Raw genomic sequence first — 19,510 nt, forward strand, 5'->3', positions numbered from 1 at the left:
CTATAAGATAAGGAACCTTTTCAATGTATGTAGTTAATTCTGTAATTTGATTGGCTGCATATATATTAATTTAATAACCCCCCTAATGTGTAGAGGATCGATTTGTGAGATTATGAGATTATTGCAGAAATACAGTCCACTTATCATTATACAAATTGCTATCGAAGTATATAAATTAACGTAAATATAAATTCATATAAATTAAATAAATATAAATCTCACAGGTCGGTTCCCACATTATTTGGTCCTTCGAACCGGATGACGGATTATTTGATCCTTTGAACCCACATTTGGTCATCTTAGTACCGGATGAACCAGTTAACCAGTGGATTCATTAAATATACTAGTGCAGTGTTATTTAAACAAAGGCCAGACAGTCAAGACGGCAGCGTAGCCTCGAGGGAGCTCAGGAGCCTCCCTCAGCCCAGTTCAGCTTCGTCAGCGGTTTCATGCACACCCACAGATATTTGGTGGCGTGTTATTTCGTGAAATGACAGCGCTAATATAGAATCCAGCCAAATTAGTGACTGTGTCTTCGCGAGATTGTTCACGGATTTCGTGGTGTTACATTTCGCGAGAGATTATCTACGAATTTTGTGGACTTTATTTCGCGAGGTCACTAATAATATTTAATACTTCTAGATAATATTAGAAGTTTCATAGAGGCTAATTAAGAGGCTATTATCAATAATTGTGTATATTATTTCTCCAAAATAGAGAATTATTTAATATATATTGCACTAGTGATCACAGTATAATATTTACTAATTGCCAACCCACAACAGGGTAGGATATTAACCATTGACTAGTTGAACTATTATCGTTCATCCTAGTCCCATTATTACCATAGTCAGTTGTACTATATTGAACAACCTAACACCATTAATGAATGGTCCAGACCCTATTTTGGGTGTAATTTTTATCAACTCGAGTTGAGTTGTATATATATAATTTACTTATGATCATTACACCTTTGAGTGATTAATTAGTGTCTCTACCATCCTAGGGTGATATAGAGGAGCTAACCTAAAGGTACTTCCAGTGACACTGGTTTATCACTCAAATCATTAGTGTGGATGATTGTATATATATATAATGTGTATTAATTTTAAGTGCTAACCTCTAGTAGAGGTAGGATTATTGCCTAGTGAGTTCAGAATTTACCCTAGGCTACCATTAGAGCTTGTTCAGTATTATGAGCAGCCCAAGTACAAGCCCCACAAGGCTTCACCAACTAGCCAGTATGGATAATGCAGGGAGAATGAAAAGAACCCTTGCAGGTCTTAAAGGCCACTTAACAAGACAGATCAAGAAATGTGAAGATTTGTCACAACAATCAACAGTTGATTATGCTGACCTGGAAAGCTATTATCAAGCAGCTGCAGGTAAATTTGAGCAAATCAAATGCCAAATGGCTGTCCTTGTGGGGACAGACTACTACCATCAATTCATTGGTAGCCCTACTAAATATCAGGGCATAACCATGTTAAACTCTGCAGGAGGTAAATTACTCTCAGGCCCAGTATCAAGCCTGAGGAGACCTATGCCTGCAGATAAACAATACTAGTAGAAATCTAAATTTGTCAGCTGATTATATTTCTCCAGTAGCATTATACTAAGGAGATTACAGCTGACTATAGTAACAGAGGTTGATGTTAGTATCATCATTTAAAGCTGGAGATGAGTTCATGAGGCCTCAGTGGCAAATCAGTGAACAGTAGCCTAAAACAGCTACAAGTCACTGCGACCAATGTCACTGAACCCACTGCAGTCTCAGAACCATACTTTACTTTAATGATGAGCTATTCAATCTTCTGAATCAATTAATTAAATTAAACCCCAATAAATCTGATGACTGATTTGATACATTTATTATTTAATCAAGATGTATTCCATGGGCCTCAGTGTTTATATATCAGTGACCAGTTACCTGAAGAAACTTCAAGTTATATCTAATGTCACTGATCTCACTGCAGTCCCTGAATCATACTTGACTGTAGTACTTGATCACATTCAGTCTTCTGGGTTAAATAATATGTAATAAGGCTTGAATATTAGCCTTTCAAGAGTTGACAGGGAAATGAAATCGCATTAGACTTCTAACCCCTACAACTCTAGTACGGGACATCCGTCCTGTACGAACAGACACACAAATGTGTGATTACTAACTACTAACATCAAATTAATCTAATAATTCGAAGGAGGAGTATCGGTGTTCGTCTGTTCTAATTAGGACTTCGACCCGTGAGCAGTCCCCTGGGGAATTATGTCGGAAAATCCGACACCATTTAATATATCATACAGATAATAGCTGTATTACCAACAAGTTACCCATAGAAAACGTAACTTGTAGTGGAATTACCGTCTATAGAAAACGGGATATCATCACCACATACTATTATAATTCACCAGCTATTCTGCTGGGAATTGTTCTTAAATACATTAGTCTTTGGACTTTACCATCATAAAAACATCTTATATAAATTAACTTAATTATCAATATTAAAGTAGAGTAAATGTGACCCTTCTATCACGTTCTGAAATCTGGACAATGTAAGCCAGGCGTCAGAGTGAGGAGGAGGGCAGCCATTGTTTATACGAGACCAGAGGCTCACACGGGAGCAAATTCGGCTCCTGTTAAATTTACTTGGACGTAGTGTTATGGAAGCCAAAGGTGTACCATTGTCAACACGATGTCTACAATTCAAGTTAAGTCTATCCGAAACCCGTTTATCATTCATTTATGGCCATTAATGTCAGGATATAGGGTTAGCCGGTTAGAACGCGAAATCGCCTCAAACTAAAGGTAATTAAGCCAGGTCTCAATGTTCCATATAGTGTTTTCTCTGAAATACTTGTCATATACTAGGTTTCTGGCTTCACAGCTAGCGCCCTTTTGACAGGTCAAGACGAGGATGTAAGATTTGTGCACCAGTTACTGGGTGATATGGAAGCTACCTCAAAGAGGATAATTTGGTGTCTACACCCTAGTTATACCTGGTGGACTAACCTGCTGTACTATAAGATAAGGAACCTTTTCAATGTATGTAGTTAATTCTGTAATTTGATTGGCTGCATATATATTAATTTAATAACCCCCCTAATGTGTAGAGGATCGATTTGTGAGATTATGAGATTATTGCAGAAATACAGTCCACTTATCATTATACAAATTGCTATCGAAGTATATAAATTAACGTAAATATAAATTCATATAAATTAAATAAATATAAATCTCACAGGTCGGTTCCCACATTATTTGGTCCTTCGAACCGGATGACGGATTATTTGATCCTTTGAACCCACATTTGGTCATCTTAGTACCGGATGAACCAGTTAACCAGTGGATTCATTAAATATACTAGTGCAGTGTTATTTAAACAAAGGCCAGACAGTCAAGACGGCAGCGTAGCCTCGAGGGAGCTCAGGAGCCTCCCTCAGCCCAGTTCAGCTTCGTCAGCGGTTTCATGCACACCCACAGATATTTGGTGGCGTGTTATTTCGTGAAATGACAGCGCTAATATAGAATCCAGCCAAATTAGTGACTGTGTCTTCGCGAGATTGTTCACGGATTTCGTGGTGTTACATTTCGCGAGAGATTATCTACGAATTTTGTGGACTTTATTTCGCGAGGTCACTAATAATATTTAATACTTCTAGATAATATTAGAAGTTTCATAGAGGCTAATTAAGAGGCTATTATCAATAATTGTGTATATTATTTCTCCAAAATAGAGAATTATTTAATATATATTGCACTAGTGATCACAGTATAATATTTACTAATTGCCAACCCACAACAGGGTAGGATATTAACCATTGACTAGTTGAACTATTATCGTTCATCCTAGTCCCATTATTACCATAGTCAGTTGTACTATATTGAACAACCTAACACCATTAATGAATGGTCCAGACCCTATTTTGGGTGTAATTTTTATCAACTCGAGTTGAGTTGTATATATATAATTTACTTATGATCATTACACCTTTGAGTGATTAATTAGTGTCTCTACCATCCTAGGGTGATATAGAGGAGCTAACCTAAAGGTACTTCCAGTGACACTGGTTTATCACTCAAATCATTAGTGTGGATGATTGTATATATATATAATGTGTATTAATTTTAAGTGCTAACCTCTAGTAGAGGTAGGATTATTGCCTAGTGAGTTCAGAATTTACCCTAGGCTACCATTAGAGCTTGTTCAGTATTATGAGCAGCCCAAGTACAAGCCCCACAAGGCTTCACCAACTAGCCAGTATGGATAATGCAGGGAGAATGAAAAGAACCCTTGCAGGTCTTAAAGGCCACTTAACAAGACAGATCAAGAAATGTGAAGATTTGTCACAACAATCAACAGTTGATTATGCTGACCTGGAAAGCTATTATCAAGCAGCTGCAGGTAAATTTGAGCAAATCAAATGCCAAATGGCTGTCCTTGTGGGGACAGACTACTACCATCAATTCATTGGTAGCCCTACTAAATATCAGGGCATAACCATGTTAAACTCTGCAGGAGGTAAATTACTCTCAGGCCCAGTATCAAGCCTGAGGAGACCTATGCCTGCAGATAAACAATACTAGTAGAAATCTAAATTTGTCAGCTGATTATATTTCTCCAGTAGCATTATACTAAGGAGATTACAGCTGACTATAGTAACAGAGGTTGATGTTAGTATCATCATTTAAAGCTGGAGATGAGTTCATGAGGCCTCAGTGGCAAATCAGTGAACAGTAGCCTAAAACAGCTACAAGTCACTGCGACCAATGTCACTGAACCCACTGCAGTCTCAGAACCATACTTTACTTTAATGATGAGCTATTCAATCTTCTGAATCAATTAATTAAATTAAACCCCAATAAATCTGATGACTGATTTGATACATTTATTATTTAATCAAGATGTATTCCATGGGCCTCAGTGTTTATATATCAGTGACCAGTTACCTGAAGAAACTTCAAGTTATATCTAATGTCACTGATCTCACTGCAGTCCCTGAATCATACTTGACTGTAGTACTTGATCACATTCAGTCTTCTGGGTTAAATAATATGTAATAAGGCTTGAATATTAGCCTTTCAAGAGTTGACAGGGAAATGAAATCGCATTAGACTTCTAACCCCTACAACTCTAGTACGGGACATCCGTCCTGTACGAACAGACACACAAATGTGTGATTACTAACTACTAACATCAAATTAATCTAATAATTCGAAGGAGGAGTATCGGTGTTCGTCTGTTCTAATTAGGACTTCGACCCGTGAGCAGTCCCCTGGGGAATTATGTCGGAAAATCCGACACCATTTAATATATCATACAGATAATAGCTGTATTACCAACAAGTTACCCATAGAAAACGTAACTTGTAGTGGAATTACCGTCTATAGAAAACGGGATATCATCACCACATACTATTATAATTCACCAGCTATTCTGCTGGGAATTGTTCTTAAATACATTAGTCTTTGGACTTTACCATCATAAAAACATCTTATATAAATTAACTTAATTATCAATATTAAAGTAGAGTAAATGTGACCCTTCTATCACGTTCTGAAATCTGGACAATGTAAGCCAGGCGTCAGAGTGAGGAGGAGGGCAGCCATTGTTTATACGAGACCAGAGGCTCACACGGGAGCAAATTCGGCTCCTGTTAAATTTACTTGGACGTAGTGTTATGGAAGCCAAAGGTGTACCATTGTCAACACGATGTCTACAATTCAAGTTAAGTCTATCCGAAACCCGTTTATCATTCATTTATGGCCATTAATGTCAGGATATAGGGTTAGCCGGTTAGAACGCGAAATCGCCTCAAACTAAAGGTAATTAAGCCAGGTCTCAATGTTCCATATAGTGTTTTCTCTGAAATACTTGTCATATACTAGGTTTCTGGCTTCACAGCTAGCGCCCTTTTGACAGGTCAAGACGAGGATGTAAGATTTGTGCACCAGTTACTGGGTGATATGGAAGCTACCTCAAAGAGGATAATTTGGTGTCTACACCCTAGTTATACCTGGTGGACTAACCTGCTGTACTATAAGATAAGGAACCTTTTCAATGTATGTAGTTAATTCTGTAATTTGATTGGCTGCATATATATTAATTTAATAACCCCCCTAATGTGTAGAGGATCGATTTGTGAGATTATGAGATTATTGCAGAAATACAGTCCACTTATCATTATACAAATTGCTATCGAAGTATATAAATTAACGTAAATATAAATTCATATAAATTAAATAAATATAAATCTCACAGGTCGGTTCCCACATTATTTGGTCCTTCGAACCGGATGACGGATTATTTGATCCTTTGAACCCACATTTGGTCATCTTAGTACCGGATGAACCAGTTAACCAGTGGATTCATTAAATATACTAGTGCAGTGTTATTTAAACAAAGGCCAGACAGTCAAGACGGCAGCGTAGCCTCGAGGGAGCTCAGGAGCCTCCCTCAGCCCAGTTCAGCTTCGTCAGCGGTTTCATGCACACCCACAGATATTTGGTGGCGTGTTATTTCGTGAAATGACAGCGCTAATATAGAATCCAGCCAAATTAGTGACTGTGTCTTCGCGAGATTGTTCACGGATTTCGTGGTGTTACATTTCGCGAGAGATTATCTACGAATTTTGTGGACTTTATTTCGCGAGGTCACTAATAATATTTAATACTTCTAGATAATATTAGAAGTTTCATAGAGGCTAATTAAGAGGCTATTATCAATAATTGTGTATATTATTTCTCCAAAATAGAGAATTATTTAATATATATTGCACTAGTGATCACAGTATAATATTTACTAATTGCCAACCCACAACAGGGTAGGATATTAACCATTGACTAGTTGAACTATTATCGTTCATCCTAGTCCCATTATTACCATAGTCAGTTGTACTATATTGAACAACCTAACACCATTAATGAATGGTCCAGACCCTATTTTGGGTGTAATTTTTATCAACTCGAGTTGAGTTGTATATATATAATTTACTTATGATCATTACACCTTTGAGTGATTAATTAGTGTCTCTACCATCCTAGGGTGATATAGAGGAGCTAACCTAAAGGTACTTCCAGTGACACTGGTTTATCACTCAAATCATTAGTGTGGATGATTGTATATATATATAATGTGTATTAATTTTAAGTGCTAACCTCTAGTAGAGGTAGGATTATTGCCTAGTGAGTTCAGAATTTACCCTAGGCTACCATTAGAGCTTGTTCAGTATTATGAGCAGCCCAAGTACAAGCCCCACAAGGCTTCACCAACTAGCCAGTATGGATAATGCAGGGAGAATGAAAAGAACCCTTGCAGGTCTTAAAGGCCACTTAACAAGACAGATCAAGAAATGTGAAGATTTGTCACAACAATCAACAGTTGATTATGCTGACCTGGAAAGCTATTATCAAGCAGCTGCAGGTAAATTTGAGCAAATCAAATGCCAAATGGCTGTCCTTGTGGGGACAGACTACTACCATCAATTCATTGGTAGCCCTACTAAATATCAGGGCATAACCATGTTAAACTCTGCAGGAGGTAAATTACTCTCAGGCCCAGTATCAAGCCTGAGGAGACCTATGCCTGCAGATAAACAATACTAGTAGAAATCTAAATTTGTCAGCTGATTATATTTCTCCAGTAGCATTATACTAAGGAGATTACAGCTGACTATAGTAACAGAGGTTGATGTTAGTATCATCATTTAAAGCTGGAGATGAGTTCATGAGGCCTCAGTGGCAAATCAGTGAACAGTAGCCTAAAACAGCTACAAGTCACTGCGACCAATGTCACTGAACCCACTGCAGTCTCAGAACCATACTTTACTTTAATGATGAGCTATTCAATCTTCTGAATCAATTAATTAAATTAAACCCCAATAAATCTGATGACTGATTTGATACATTTATTATTTAATCAAGATGTATTCCATGGGCCTCAGTGTTTATATATCAGTGACCAGTTACCTGAAGAAACTTCAAGTTATATCTAATGTCACTGATCTCACTGCAGTCCCTGAATCATACTTGACTGTAGTACTTGATCACATTCAGTCTTCTGGGTTAAATAATATGTAATAAGGCTTGAATATTAGCCTTTCAAGAGTTGACAGGGAAATGAAATCGCATTAGACTTCTAACCCCTACAACTCTAGTACGGGACATCCGTCCTGTACGAACAGACACACAAATGTGTGATTACTAACTACTAACATCAAATTAATCTAATAATTCGAAGGAGGAGTATCGGTGTTCGTCTGTTCTAATTAGGACTTCGACCCGTGAGCAGTCCCCTGGGGAATTATGTCGGAAAATCCGACACCATTTAATATATCATACAGATAATAGCTGTATTACCAACAAGTTACCCATAGAAAACGTAACTTGTAGTGGAATTACCGTCTATAGAAAACGGGATATCATCACCACATACTATTATAATTCACCAGCTATTCTGCTGGGAATTGTTCTTAAATACATTAGTCTTTGGACTTTACCATCATAAAAACATCTTATATAAATTAACTTAATTATCAATATTAAAGTAGAGTAAATGTGACCCTTCTATCACGTTCTGAAATCTGGACAATGTAAGCCAGGCGTCAGAGTGAGGAGGAGGGCAGCCATTGTTTATACGAGACCAGAGGCTCACACGGGAGCAAATTCGGCTCCTGTTAAATTTACTTGGACGTAGTGTTATGGAAGCCAAAGGTGTACCATTGTCAACACGATGTCTACAATTCAAGTTAAGTCTATCCGAAACCCGTTTATCATTCATTTATGGCCATTAATGTCAGGATATAGGGTTAGCCGGTTAGAACGCGAAATCGCCTCAAACTAAAGGTAATTAAGCCAGGTCTCAATGTTCCATATAGTGTTTTCTCTGAAATACTTGTCATATACTAGGTTTCTGGCTTCACAGCTAGCGCCCTTTTGACAGGTCAAGACGAGGATGCAAGATTTGTGCACCAGTTACTGGGTGATATGGAAGCTACCTCAAAGAGGATAATTTGGTGTCTACACCCTAGTTATACCTGGTGGACTAACCTGCTGTACTATAAGATAAGGAACCTTTTCAATGTATGTAGTTAATTCTGTAATTTGATTGGCTGCATATATATTAATTTAATAACCCCCCTAATGTGTAGAGGATCGATTTGTGAGATTATGAGATTATTGCAGAAATACAGTCCACTTATCATTATACAAATTGCTATCGAAGTATATAAATTAACGTAAATATAAATTCATATAAATTAAATAAATATAAATCTCACAGGTCGGTTCCCACAGCCAGAAAGGCTTTCAGAGGGGTGCCTCATACAACGGTTCAACACAGGGACACACAGACTGACGTGTGAGACAAGGGAAGTAACCCCTAGAGACTGATCCTCGGATCTCATGCTGTTGGACCAGCCAGGAGAGAGGAATCCTTCCCGCTCTTTCAAGATATGATGACGAAAATCTTATGAGAAGATTAGAAATGACAAAGATAGGCAGAAATCTTTAGCAGAACTTTGATAAAGTTGTTTAGTAGTTAGACCACTTCTTTGAAAAGGCCTAGTCTAACCTAACCTAACCTACCACCTCCAGGAGGTCTGGGAACTAGGAGGCGGCATTGCAGGGCTATACCTGATGGGCAGCTGACAGCTGGGTGGACAGAGCTTCGGATTTGTAGTTTTGAGGTTCCGGGTTCGATCCCCGGTAGAGACGGAGACAAATGGGCAAAATGTTTCTTTCACCCTGTTATCTAGCAGTAAATAGGTACCTGGGAGTTAGAAAGCTGCTACGAGCTGCTCCCCGGGGGTATGTAACAAAAAGGAAGCCTGGTCGAGGACCGGGCCGCGGGGACGCTAAAGCCCCGAAATCATCTCAAGATAACCTGACGGATCCAGCTTCCCCCATAAGGAAAAACAAAATGTTTGTAGATTTGTATTATATCGGATCAATCACGTGAAGCACACAAGTCACAGGACCACGTCAGCAGCGCAGGCATGTCTCACGTACGTGAGGACGGTCAACGGGACTCCATCATTATGTACAGACAAGCGACCCATACATTATTAAATCCATTGAGCTAAATCACCCCTATGGAGAAAGAACAATTGGAAAGGACATGATCACAGTGTACAAAATATACACAGTGTTGACAAGATTAACAAAGACATCCAATTAGAATGAGCTGTTACCATGTTAAAATGAAACTTCAGATGAACCACAGAGATATCGAAATAGATTTTTTCCCATTGTGAAGGCAGCCAGAACATAAGAAGAACATAAGAACAAAGGTAACTGCAGAAGGCCTATTGGCCCATACGAGGCAGCTCCTATTTATAACCACCCAATCCCACTCATATATATAAGAACAAAGGTAAGAATAACGAACATAAGAACAGAAGGAAGAATATACTAGAGAGATGCGGTGGTGAGAAAATCCTCTACGGTTTAGAGTGCAAACGAGTCAACAGACCTAAAGGTGATGCTAGAAGGGACATGATTCACACGTAGAAAATACTTCAGGATACGAATGCCGTGGACAAATACAGAATATTGAGGGACGAGACCACGAAAACATGCTTGGCCCTTGGCCCTCATGGCCCACAAGGATGCCAGAAGTATATTTAATTGTGGTCGGGGCACACAGTGAGAAATTATTCTCAAAGGAGAGGGGTTGGGGCAGATACGGCACTGTAGTCTCTGCATCACACAGCCACCAGCTAGAAAGGCCTTCTCCCAAGAGCTGAAGCTCGGCCCTGCTAATATCGTTTGGTAAGAGCTATTAATAAGAGCAGACCTTTATTACTATTACATTTACCCCTTCTTCTGTGTGCTCTCCCCTCTCTTAACCCTTCTTCTGTGTGCTCTCCCCTCTCTTAACCCTTCTTCTGTGTGCTCTCCCCTCTCTTAACCCTTTTCTCTGTCTCTTTTACTCCTTACTCTCTGTCCTCTTTTTACACACCTCGCACCCCCTCTATCCCTTTTACTCCTAGCCCCTGTCCCTCATACTCCTAACCCCTGAGGACAGCCGTCTGTCCTCGTACCTCTAACCCTTCTTTCGGATACGCCTCTCCTCCCGCTCTTTCTCCAGTACCGTTAACACTACCTTCTCTACACCTTCCCTCACTCACTCTTCCAGTTAGGAGTCCCTCGAGTCGGCGACTGTTCTAGCCGACCCTCGGCTGTGGGGTCAGCGGCTGACCGACTGACTTTCCATCCTGTGGGCCCCCGCTCGCCACCCCCCACCCCCACGACCGTCGCCACCCCCTCCCACCACCGTCGCCACCCCCCACCCCACCACCGTCGCCACACCCCCCACCACCGTCGCCACCCCCCACCCCACCACCGTCGCCACACCCCCCACCCCACCACCGTCGCCACAACCCCCCACCACCGTCGCCACCGCCGCCCCCTCCAGCAGTAGCCGACACGGTGCATGGCGGCGATAGTGCGAGTTACTACAGACGGTGGACTCATTCATGCTGCTCGGGTGATGGTGGCGGCCGCCGGAGGGCCAGGTGGTGAGGGGGGAAGGGGGGAAATGGAGAGAGAAGAGTGAGGAAAGGGGTAATGGGGGAGGGAGTGATTGGGGGAAGGGGGGGGGGAGAAGAGCTGTTCCGGTGTCACCGGGCCCGGTACACTGGGAGCTGCATATTGTAAACAGGGGACAGAGTCTGGGATGTTTACTAAAGGCATTAGGGAGCCTGAGTATAAAAGTTGTCACTTTCGCCAAGAGTCACGAACGGGAAGTTAGCCATACATCCGTATCTACAGCCATACACGCGTCCATTGAAAGCTATATCTCTATACACATGACTGTATTACTAGTTAACTTATACATTCATGCTGTTAACTGTCTACACAAATAGCTAGGCCTATGGAGTAAAATCCATATAACTGAAATTTGAACGTATATAATAATTCAGAATTATAAAACTGGCAGTCCGTAAAAGCCGTCATACAGGTACGTTTAACAGTCGCGTGTCTATCTGCTCGAATCCGTCCTCAGGCCATACTCGTCCAAGCTGGTGGCCGACCCCCCTACTCGTCCAAGCTGGTGGCCGACCCCCCCCCCTACTCGTCCAAGCTGGTGGCCGACCCCCCCCCCCTACTCGTCCAAGCTGGTGGCCGACCCCCCAACTCGTCCAAGCTGGTGGCCGACCCCCCTACTCGTCCAAGCCGGTGGCCGACCCCCCTACTCGTCCAAGCTGGTGGCCGACCTCCCCCCTACTCGTCCAAGCTGGTGGCCGACCCCCCTACTCGTCCAAGCTGGTGGCCGACCCCTCTACTCGTCCAAGGTGGTGGCCGACCCCTCTACTCGTCCAAGCCGGTGGCCGACCCCCCTACTCGTCCAAGCTGGTGGCCGACCCCCCTACTCGTCCAAGCTGGTGGCCGACCCACCTACTCGTCCAAGCTGGTGGCCGACCCCCCTACTCGTCCAAGCCGGTGGCCGACCCCCCTACTCGTCCAAGCCGGTGGCCGACCCCTCTACTCGTCCAAGCCGGTGGCCGACCCCCCTACTCGTCCAAGCCGGTGGCCGACCCCCCTACTCGTCCAAGCTGGTGGCCGACCTCCCCCCTACTCGTCCAAGCTGGTGGCCGACCCCCCTACTCGTCCAAGCTGGTGGCCGACCCCCCTACTCGTCCAAGCCGGTGGCCGACCCCCCTACTCGTCCAAGCTGGTGGTCGACCCCCCTACTCGTCCAAGCCGGTGGCCGACCCCCCTACTCGTCCAAGCTGGTGGCCGACCCCCCTACTCGTCCAAGCCGGTGGCCGACCCCCCTACTCGTCCAAGCTGGTGGCCGACCCCTCTACTCGTCCAAGCTGGTGGCCGACCCCCCTACTCGTCCAAGCTGGTGGCCGACCCCCCTACTCGTCCAAGCTGGTGGCCGACCCCCCTACTCGTCCAAGCTGGTGGCCGACCCACCTACTCGTCCAAGCTGGTGGCCGACCCCCCTACTCGTCCAAGCCGGTGGCCGACCCCCCTACTCGTCCAAGCTGGTGGCCGACCCCCACCTACTCGTCCAAGCTGGTGGCCGACCCCCCTACTCGTCCAAGCTGGTGGCCGACCCCCCTACTCGTCCAAGCCGGTGGCCGACCCCCCTACTCGTCCAAGCCGGTGGCCGACCCCCCTACTCGTCCAAGCCGGTGGCCGACCCCCCTACTCGTCCAAGCCGGTGGCCGACCCCCCCCCTACTCGTCCAAGCTGGTGGCCGACCCCCCTACTCGTCCAAGCTGGTGGCCGACCCCCCTACTCGTCCAAGCTGGTGGCCGACCCCCCTACTCGTCCAAGCTGGTGGCCGACCCACCTACTCGTCCAAGCTGGTGGCCGACCCCCCTACTCGTCCAAGCCGGTGGCCGACCCCCCTACTCGTCCAAGCTGGTGGCCGACCCCCACCTACTCGTCCAAGCTGGTGGCCGACCCCCCTACTCGTCCAAGCTGGTGGCCGACCCCCCTACTCGTCCAAGCCGGTGGCCGACCCCCCTACTCGTCCAAGCCGGTGGCCGACCCCCCTACTCGTCCAAGCCGGTGGCCGACCCCCCTACTCGTCCAAGCCGGTGGCCGACCCCCCCCCTACTCGTCCAAGCTGGTGGCCGACCCCCCTACTCGTCCAAGCTGGTGGCCGACCCCCCTACTCGTCCAAGCTGGTGGCCGACCCCCCTACTCGTCCAAGCCGGTGGCCGACCCCCCTACTCGTCCAAGCCGGTGGCCGACCCCCCTACTCGTCCAAGCCGGTGGCCGACCCCCCTACTCGTCCAAGCCGGTGGCCGAGCCCCCTACTCGTCCAAGCCGGTGGCCGACCCCCCTACTCGTCCAAGCCGGTGGCCGACCCCCCTACTCGTCCAAGCCGGTGGCCGACCCCCCAAAGATAGTCACATCACGTGTTCTAATGCAAGAATAAAATTACATCTAATTTGGCTCTGGATAAAGTAATTTGGTTCTGTTGGCAATTATTTACATTTAAAATAGGTGGGTGAAGCCCCTCAGAGAATTGCTATTCGAACACAGACGGCGAATCCCGGCCTCCCCCCCCCCCCCAAAAAAAAAAATTCGAACGTGATGAGCTGCGATTCGTGTAACATTTCGACCGTTCACGAACGCATGTTCCTTTGCGACTGGATTAACCGGCATCCGGCTTTTGCTCATTTGAACGGACTGCAAACAACGGCCCGCGCCTCGCATACCTCAGCCATCAGGCTGGCTGAGAGGGTTCCGGGGAGGGTGACGCAACCAATTCGGCGCCAACAAACCAATTTACTAATTGGCTGTAGCAGATCCAGAATCGTTTACCTGAATTCACTTAATGCATTCAGCGACAAGGGTTGGCCATCTTCCGCCCCCACTCATGGTAATCCCGGTCACGCGCGGCTGCCTCCGCTCCCGCTCACCCCAAGATGCTCCGGATCACAGATCGATACATCTCTTGATTCTCTAATTGGCTGCTGGTTAAAACGCCTGATAGGAATCATCTCAGATTCATTTGTTTTTTTTTATACTGCATGCAATATTATATATTCTCGGTGGAGGGGGGCACTGGGCATGGTGGAGGGGGGCACTGGGCATGGTGGAGGGGGGGGCACTGGGCATGGTGGAGGGGGGGGCACTGGGCATGGTGGAGGGGGGACTGCACATGGTGGAGGGGGGGCACTGGGCATGGTGGAGGGGGGGGGGCACTGGGCATGGTGGAGGGGGGACTGCACATGGTGGAGGGGGGGCACTGGGCATGGTGGAGTGGGGGGCACTGGGCATGGTGGAGGGGGGACTGCACATGGTGGAGGGGGGGCACTGGGCATGGTGGAGTGGGGGCACTGGGCATGGTGGAGGGGGGGCACTGGGCATGGTGGAGGGAAGCACTGGGCATGGTGGAGGGGGGCACTGGGCATGGTGGAGGGGGGGGGCACTGGGCATGGTGGAGGGGGGACTGCACATGGTGGAGGGGGGGCACTGGGCATGGTGGAGGGGGGGGGCACTGGGCATGGTGGAGGGGGGACTGCACATGGTGGAGGGGGGGCACTGGGCATGGTGGAGTGGGGGGCACTGGGCATGGTGGAGGGGGGACTGCACATGGTGGAGGGGGGGCACTGGGCATGGTGGAGTGGGGGCACTGGGCATGGTGGAGGGGGGGCACTGGGCATGGTGGAGGGGGGCACTGGGCATGGTGGAGGGGGGCACTGGGCATGGTGGAGGGGGGCACTGGGCATGGTGGAGGGGGGGCACTGGGCATGGTGGAGGGGGGACTGCACATGGTGGAGGGGGGGCACTGGGCATGGTGGAGTGGGGGGCACTGGGCATGGTGGAGGGGGGACTGCACATGGTGGAGGGGGGGCACTGGGCATGGTGGAGTGGGGGCACTGGGCATGGTGGAGGGGGGGCACTGGGCATGGTGGAGGGGGGCACTGGGCATGGTGGAGGGGGGCACTGGGCATGGTGGAGGGGGGCACTGGGCATGGTGGAGGGGGGCACTGGGCATGGTGGAGGCGGGGCACTGGGCATGGTGGAGGGGGGGCACTGGGCATGGTGGAGGGGGGGCACTGGGCATGGTGGAGGGGGGGACTGGGCATGGTGGAGGGGGGCACTGGGAATGGTGGAGGGGGGCACTGGGCATGGTGGAGGGGGGGGCACTGGGCATGGTGGAGGGGGGGACTGGGCATGGTGGAGGGGGGCACTGGGAATGGTGGAGGGGGGCACTGGGCATGGTGGAGGGGGGGGGCACTGGGCATGGTGGAGGGGGGGACTGGGAATGGTGGAGGGGGGGACTGGGAATGGTGGAGGGGGGCACTGGGCATGGTGGAGGGGGGGGGGGGCACTGGGCATGGTGGAGGGGGGGACTGGGAATGGTGGAGGGGGGCACTGGGAATGGTGGAGGGGGGGACTGGGAATGGTGGAAGGGGGCACTGGGCATGGTGGAGGGGGGGACTGCACATGGTGGAGGGGGGGCACTGGGCATGGTGGAGGGGGGCACTGGGCATGGTGGAGGGGGGCACTGGGCATGGTGGAGGGGGGGCACTGGGCATGGTGGAGGGGGCGCTGGGCGTGGTGGAATGGGGGCACTGGGTATGGTGGAGGGGGGGACTGCGCATGGTGGAGGGGGGGCACTGGGCATGGTGGAGGGGGGCACTGGGCATGGTGGAGGGGGGCACTGGGCATGGTGGAGGGGGGCACTGGGCATGGTGGAGTGGGGGCACTGGGCATGGTGGAGGGGGGCACTGGGCATGGTGGAGGGGGGCACTGGGCATGGTGGAGGGGGGGACTGGGCATGGTGGAGGGGGGGACTGGGAATGGTGGAGGGGGGCACTGGGAATGGTGGAGGGGGGCACTGGGCATGGTGGAGGGGGGGCACTGGGCATGGTGGAGGGGGGGACTGGGAATGGTGGAGGGGGGCACTGGGAATGGTGGAGGGGGGCACTGGGCATGGTGGAGGGGGGGCACTGGGCATGGTGGAGGGGGGCACTGGGCATGGTGGAGGGGGGCACTGGGCATGGTGGAGGGGGGGACTGGGCATGGTGGAGGGGGGGACTGGGAATGGTGGAGGGGGGCACTGGGAATGGTGGAGGGGGGCACTGGGCATGGTGGAGGGGGGGCACTGGGCATGGTGGAGGGGGGGACTGGGCATGGTGGAGGGGGGGACTGGGAATGGTGGAGGGGGGGACTGGGAATGGTGGAGGGGGGCACTGGGCATGGTGTACTGTCACGAATGAATTTTGGCAGAGACATGATTGGCTCCCTCAAAATATTATCAAAGTACTTCAAATAATAATTTTTGTTTTGATTAAGTTCAACATACAGTCTGTCTGCTAAACAACAACCTCTGAAGGTATACTATAGTTTACAGACCAACAGGTTTATGGCAAGTTTACCATAATCCTAAAGAGCACCATTAAATAATCTCGACCTTTACACAAGCGTATTTAACATTATGTCTTCCTGGTGGTGTGGCCAGAGACATTCAGGTTAATGCAATTTTTTTTATTATATAGAAACCCCAAAACTGCCAAATTGGGGGTTATAATATATCTTATATCATAAGCGAAGTCCACCAGAACATTAAATTAAACACACTGTTCGCCGGATAACGGAGACCGTCTCCGGTTACTGTTATCCGGTTGTACTGTCCAAACTTACTGAATGTTCACACACACACACACACACACACACACACACACACACACACACACACACACACACACACACACACACACACACACACACACACACACACAACTAATCAGAACATTCACCTTCCTCATCAGGAAGACTCACCCCCCCCCCCCCACCCCCATCGCGTGCTCCATATCCTGCCTCCACACCTTTCCGGCCACACACACACAGAGGGACGTTAGAAAGAACTTTTTCAGTGTCAGAGTAGTTAACAAGTGGAATGCATTTGACAGTGATGTGGTGGAGGCTGACTCTATACACAGTTTCAAGTGTAGATATGATAGAGCCCAGTAGGCTCAGGAATCTGTACACCAGTTGACTGACAGTTGAGAGGCGGGGAACAAAGAGCCAGAGCTCAACCCCCGCAAGCACAACTAGGCGAGTACACACACACGCACAGAAAAGTTCCCTCTTGGGGAAAAAAGTAGGGCAACAAGTCCCGAATGGGGTCAGGGGGACGAGGCGAGGAGTCCCCTCCCCCCCTCTTGTCCAGGTCACTTACTAACCGCATCCTGTGAGGCCCTCAACCCCCCCCCTTCCCCTCACCCCCTCCCCCTTCCCTGGTACCGTCATCAACACCCATTTCGGGGTGGGGGGGGGGGACCGAGACAGACGACAGACATTGACAGCTCACTGTCCCGCGAGTGTTCCCAACGTCAAGAACCTATCGCACCGTCGTGCCCTAACCTAACCTACCAGAGGACCCAAAGCAGAAAACGAGGAACAGCATGTCAATGCCTCCAGCCGCTACCATTTTCTAGCAAGACGATTTTTTGGCGTATACGTCAAAAAATGCGACGTTCTATTTAGGAGGACGGGTTGGATTATTAGCCACACCACTGTGCTCCGACAGGGACTACCAGGGCACACTACCACCAACCACCAACATCAACAACCACTACTACCACCCACAAGCGCCTCACCACTACCAGTACAACCACAACCTTCCCTGTGCTAGTCCCATTCAGCGACCGGCACTAAAATAATAGTTACAATGATAATAATGAGTCATCATTATATCCTACACGTGGAAGGAAAAAAAAAAAAAAAAAAAGGTAATTGTTTCGAACTTTGAAATGCGAGTAATTCGGACACGGACCATCTGTCAGGCGGTGGCCCCTGTACTGGCGAGGTAGCAGGGGCCGGGAGCTGACGACTACTGCGGCCTGGCTGACGCAGCTGACGCAGCTGACGCAGCTGACGCAGCTGACGCAGCAACATACAGGTCCTCTCCCACGCTCACACGCAAAAATAGACTTGTTATTTCTCTAAGGCAATGCCGGAAATTGCTAGCATAATCGACATGAAGAATGAGAGTCCCTCCTCATAAACAAAAGACAAAGGTGGTTCCATGTCAATCCTCCTGTTTGGGAATGAATAAAACTTTTTTACACTCGGCTCACACAACCTGAAGTTCATTCCATCCAGCGGTCGACCACACAGACGCATTCGTAAATTTTAACATGCTGTTCATTAAAAAAACAGGATTTTTTTCTAAATATATATTAATATTATTATATATTATCATATTGTACATATTTAAACATTGGTTAGGTTAGGCGTTTAGGTTCTGTGCAGGCAGCCCGTCCTCCAAAGACCCAAAAGTGATTCCATGCACCCGCCAAACCCCCTGTTTATGAATGAAAAATGGTTTACCCACGACTCAACTGATTTCGTTCGAACACTTCCGGAACAAGTGCTTCACTGACGAATTTTGATCGAACCACAACGCTGTAAATGCTTCACCCACGTACTACAAATACAAATAATCGCCAACAGAACCTAAACACATAACCTAACCAATGCCTTAATATGTACATTATATAATAATAATAATATTAATATATATATTTCAGCAAATTCCTATTATAAATGAACACCATGTTAAAAATTAATGAATGCGTCTTTGGGGTCGACCGCTGGATGGAATGGACTTGATCTCAGGACGGGGTTGCATTTTCACCCAGTTAGCTCGGCTGTTTAACAACGGAAATACGAGTGCCAAGCTCGACTGTATAGCGGGCCGAGTGCCTACGGAAGCAGTCCGTCGCTAATCAAAGGACTTCCGCGTCGTCGTCCCCCCCCCCCGGTGTCCCGCGGCCGGCAGTAGCAATGCACGTTCAGTTGAACATTGTGACCGGTGTATTAATTGCTTTCATTATGCAGTCAGTTTTCACCCCTGCAGCCAGTGGACCTGCACACACACCGCTCTAATTACCCTCAGGAAGTAATTCAAGCCTCCACGCCCTCTGGTGTCTGTGTTTGTGAGTGAGAGGTGACTCGTAGTGCAGCTAAATTGAATTATGGGAGGGAGAGAGAGAGGAGAGAGAGAGAGAGAGAGAGAGAGAGAGAGAG

The 19,510-nt window shown here is 47.7% G+C and overlaps 1 protein-coding gene across 6 annotated transcripts in view; it reads right to left on the reverse strand.

The window, feature by feature from the left end:
- TfAP-2 (transcription factor AP-2) overlaps positions 1–19,510 on the reverse strand; it is a 287,300-nt gene that overhangs the window by 183,215 nt on the left and 84,575 nt on the right. The window contains exon 1 of one of the 6 annotated variants that reach the window (XM_069337159.1): positions 18,255–18,272. The exons of the other annotated variants lie outside the window; for them this stretch is intronic. Within the exon in view, the coding sequence (XP_069193260.1) occupies positions 18,255–18,257 (3 nt within the window). The 5' untranslated portion in view covers positions 18,258–18,272. Of the gene's footprint in view, positions 1–18,254; positions 18,273–19,510 lie in introns of those variants that run through there. 6 annotated transcript variants of the gene reach the window in all.

This window comes from Procambarus clarkii, chromosome 37, assembly GCF_040958095.1.
Source record: "Procambarus clarkii isolate CNS0578487 chromosome 37, FALCON_Pclarkii_2.0, whole genome shotgun sequence".
NCBI classification, from domain to species: Eukaryota; Metazoa; Arthropoda; class Malacostraca; order Decapoda; family Cambaridae; genus Procambarus; species Procambarus clarkii.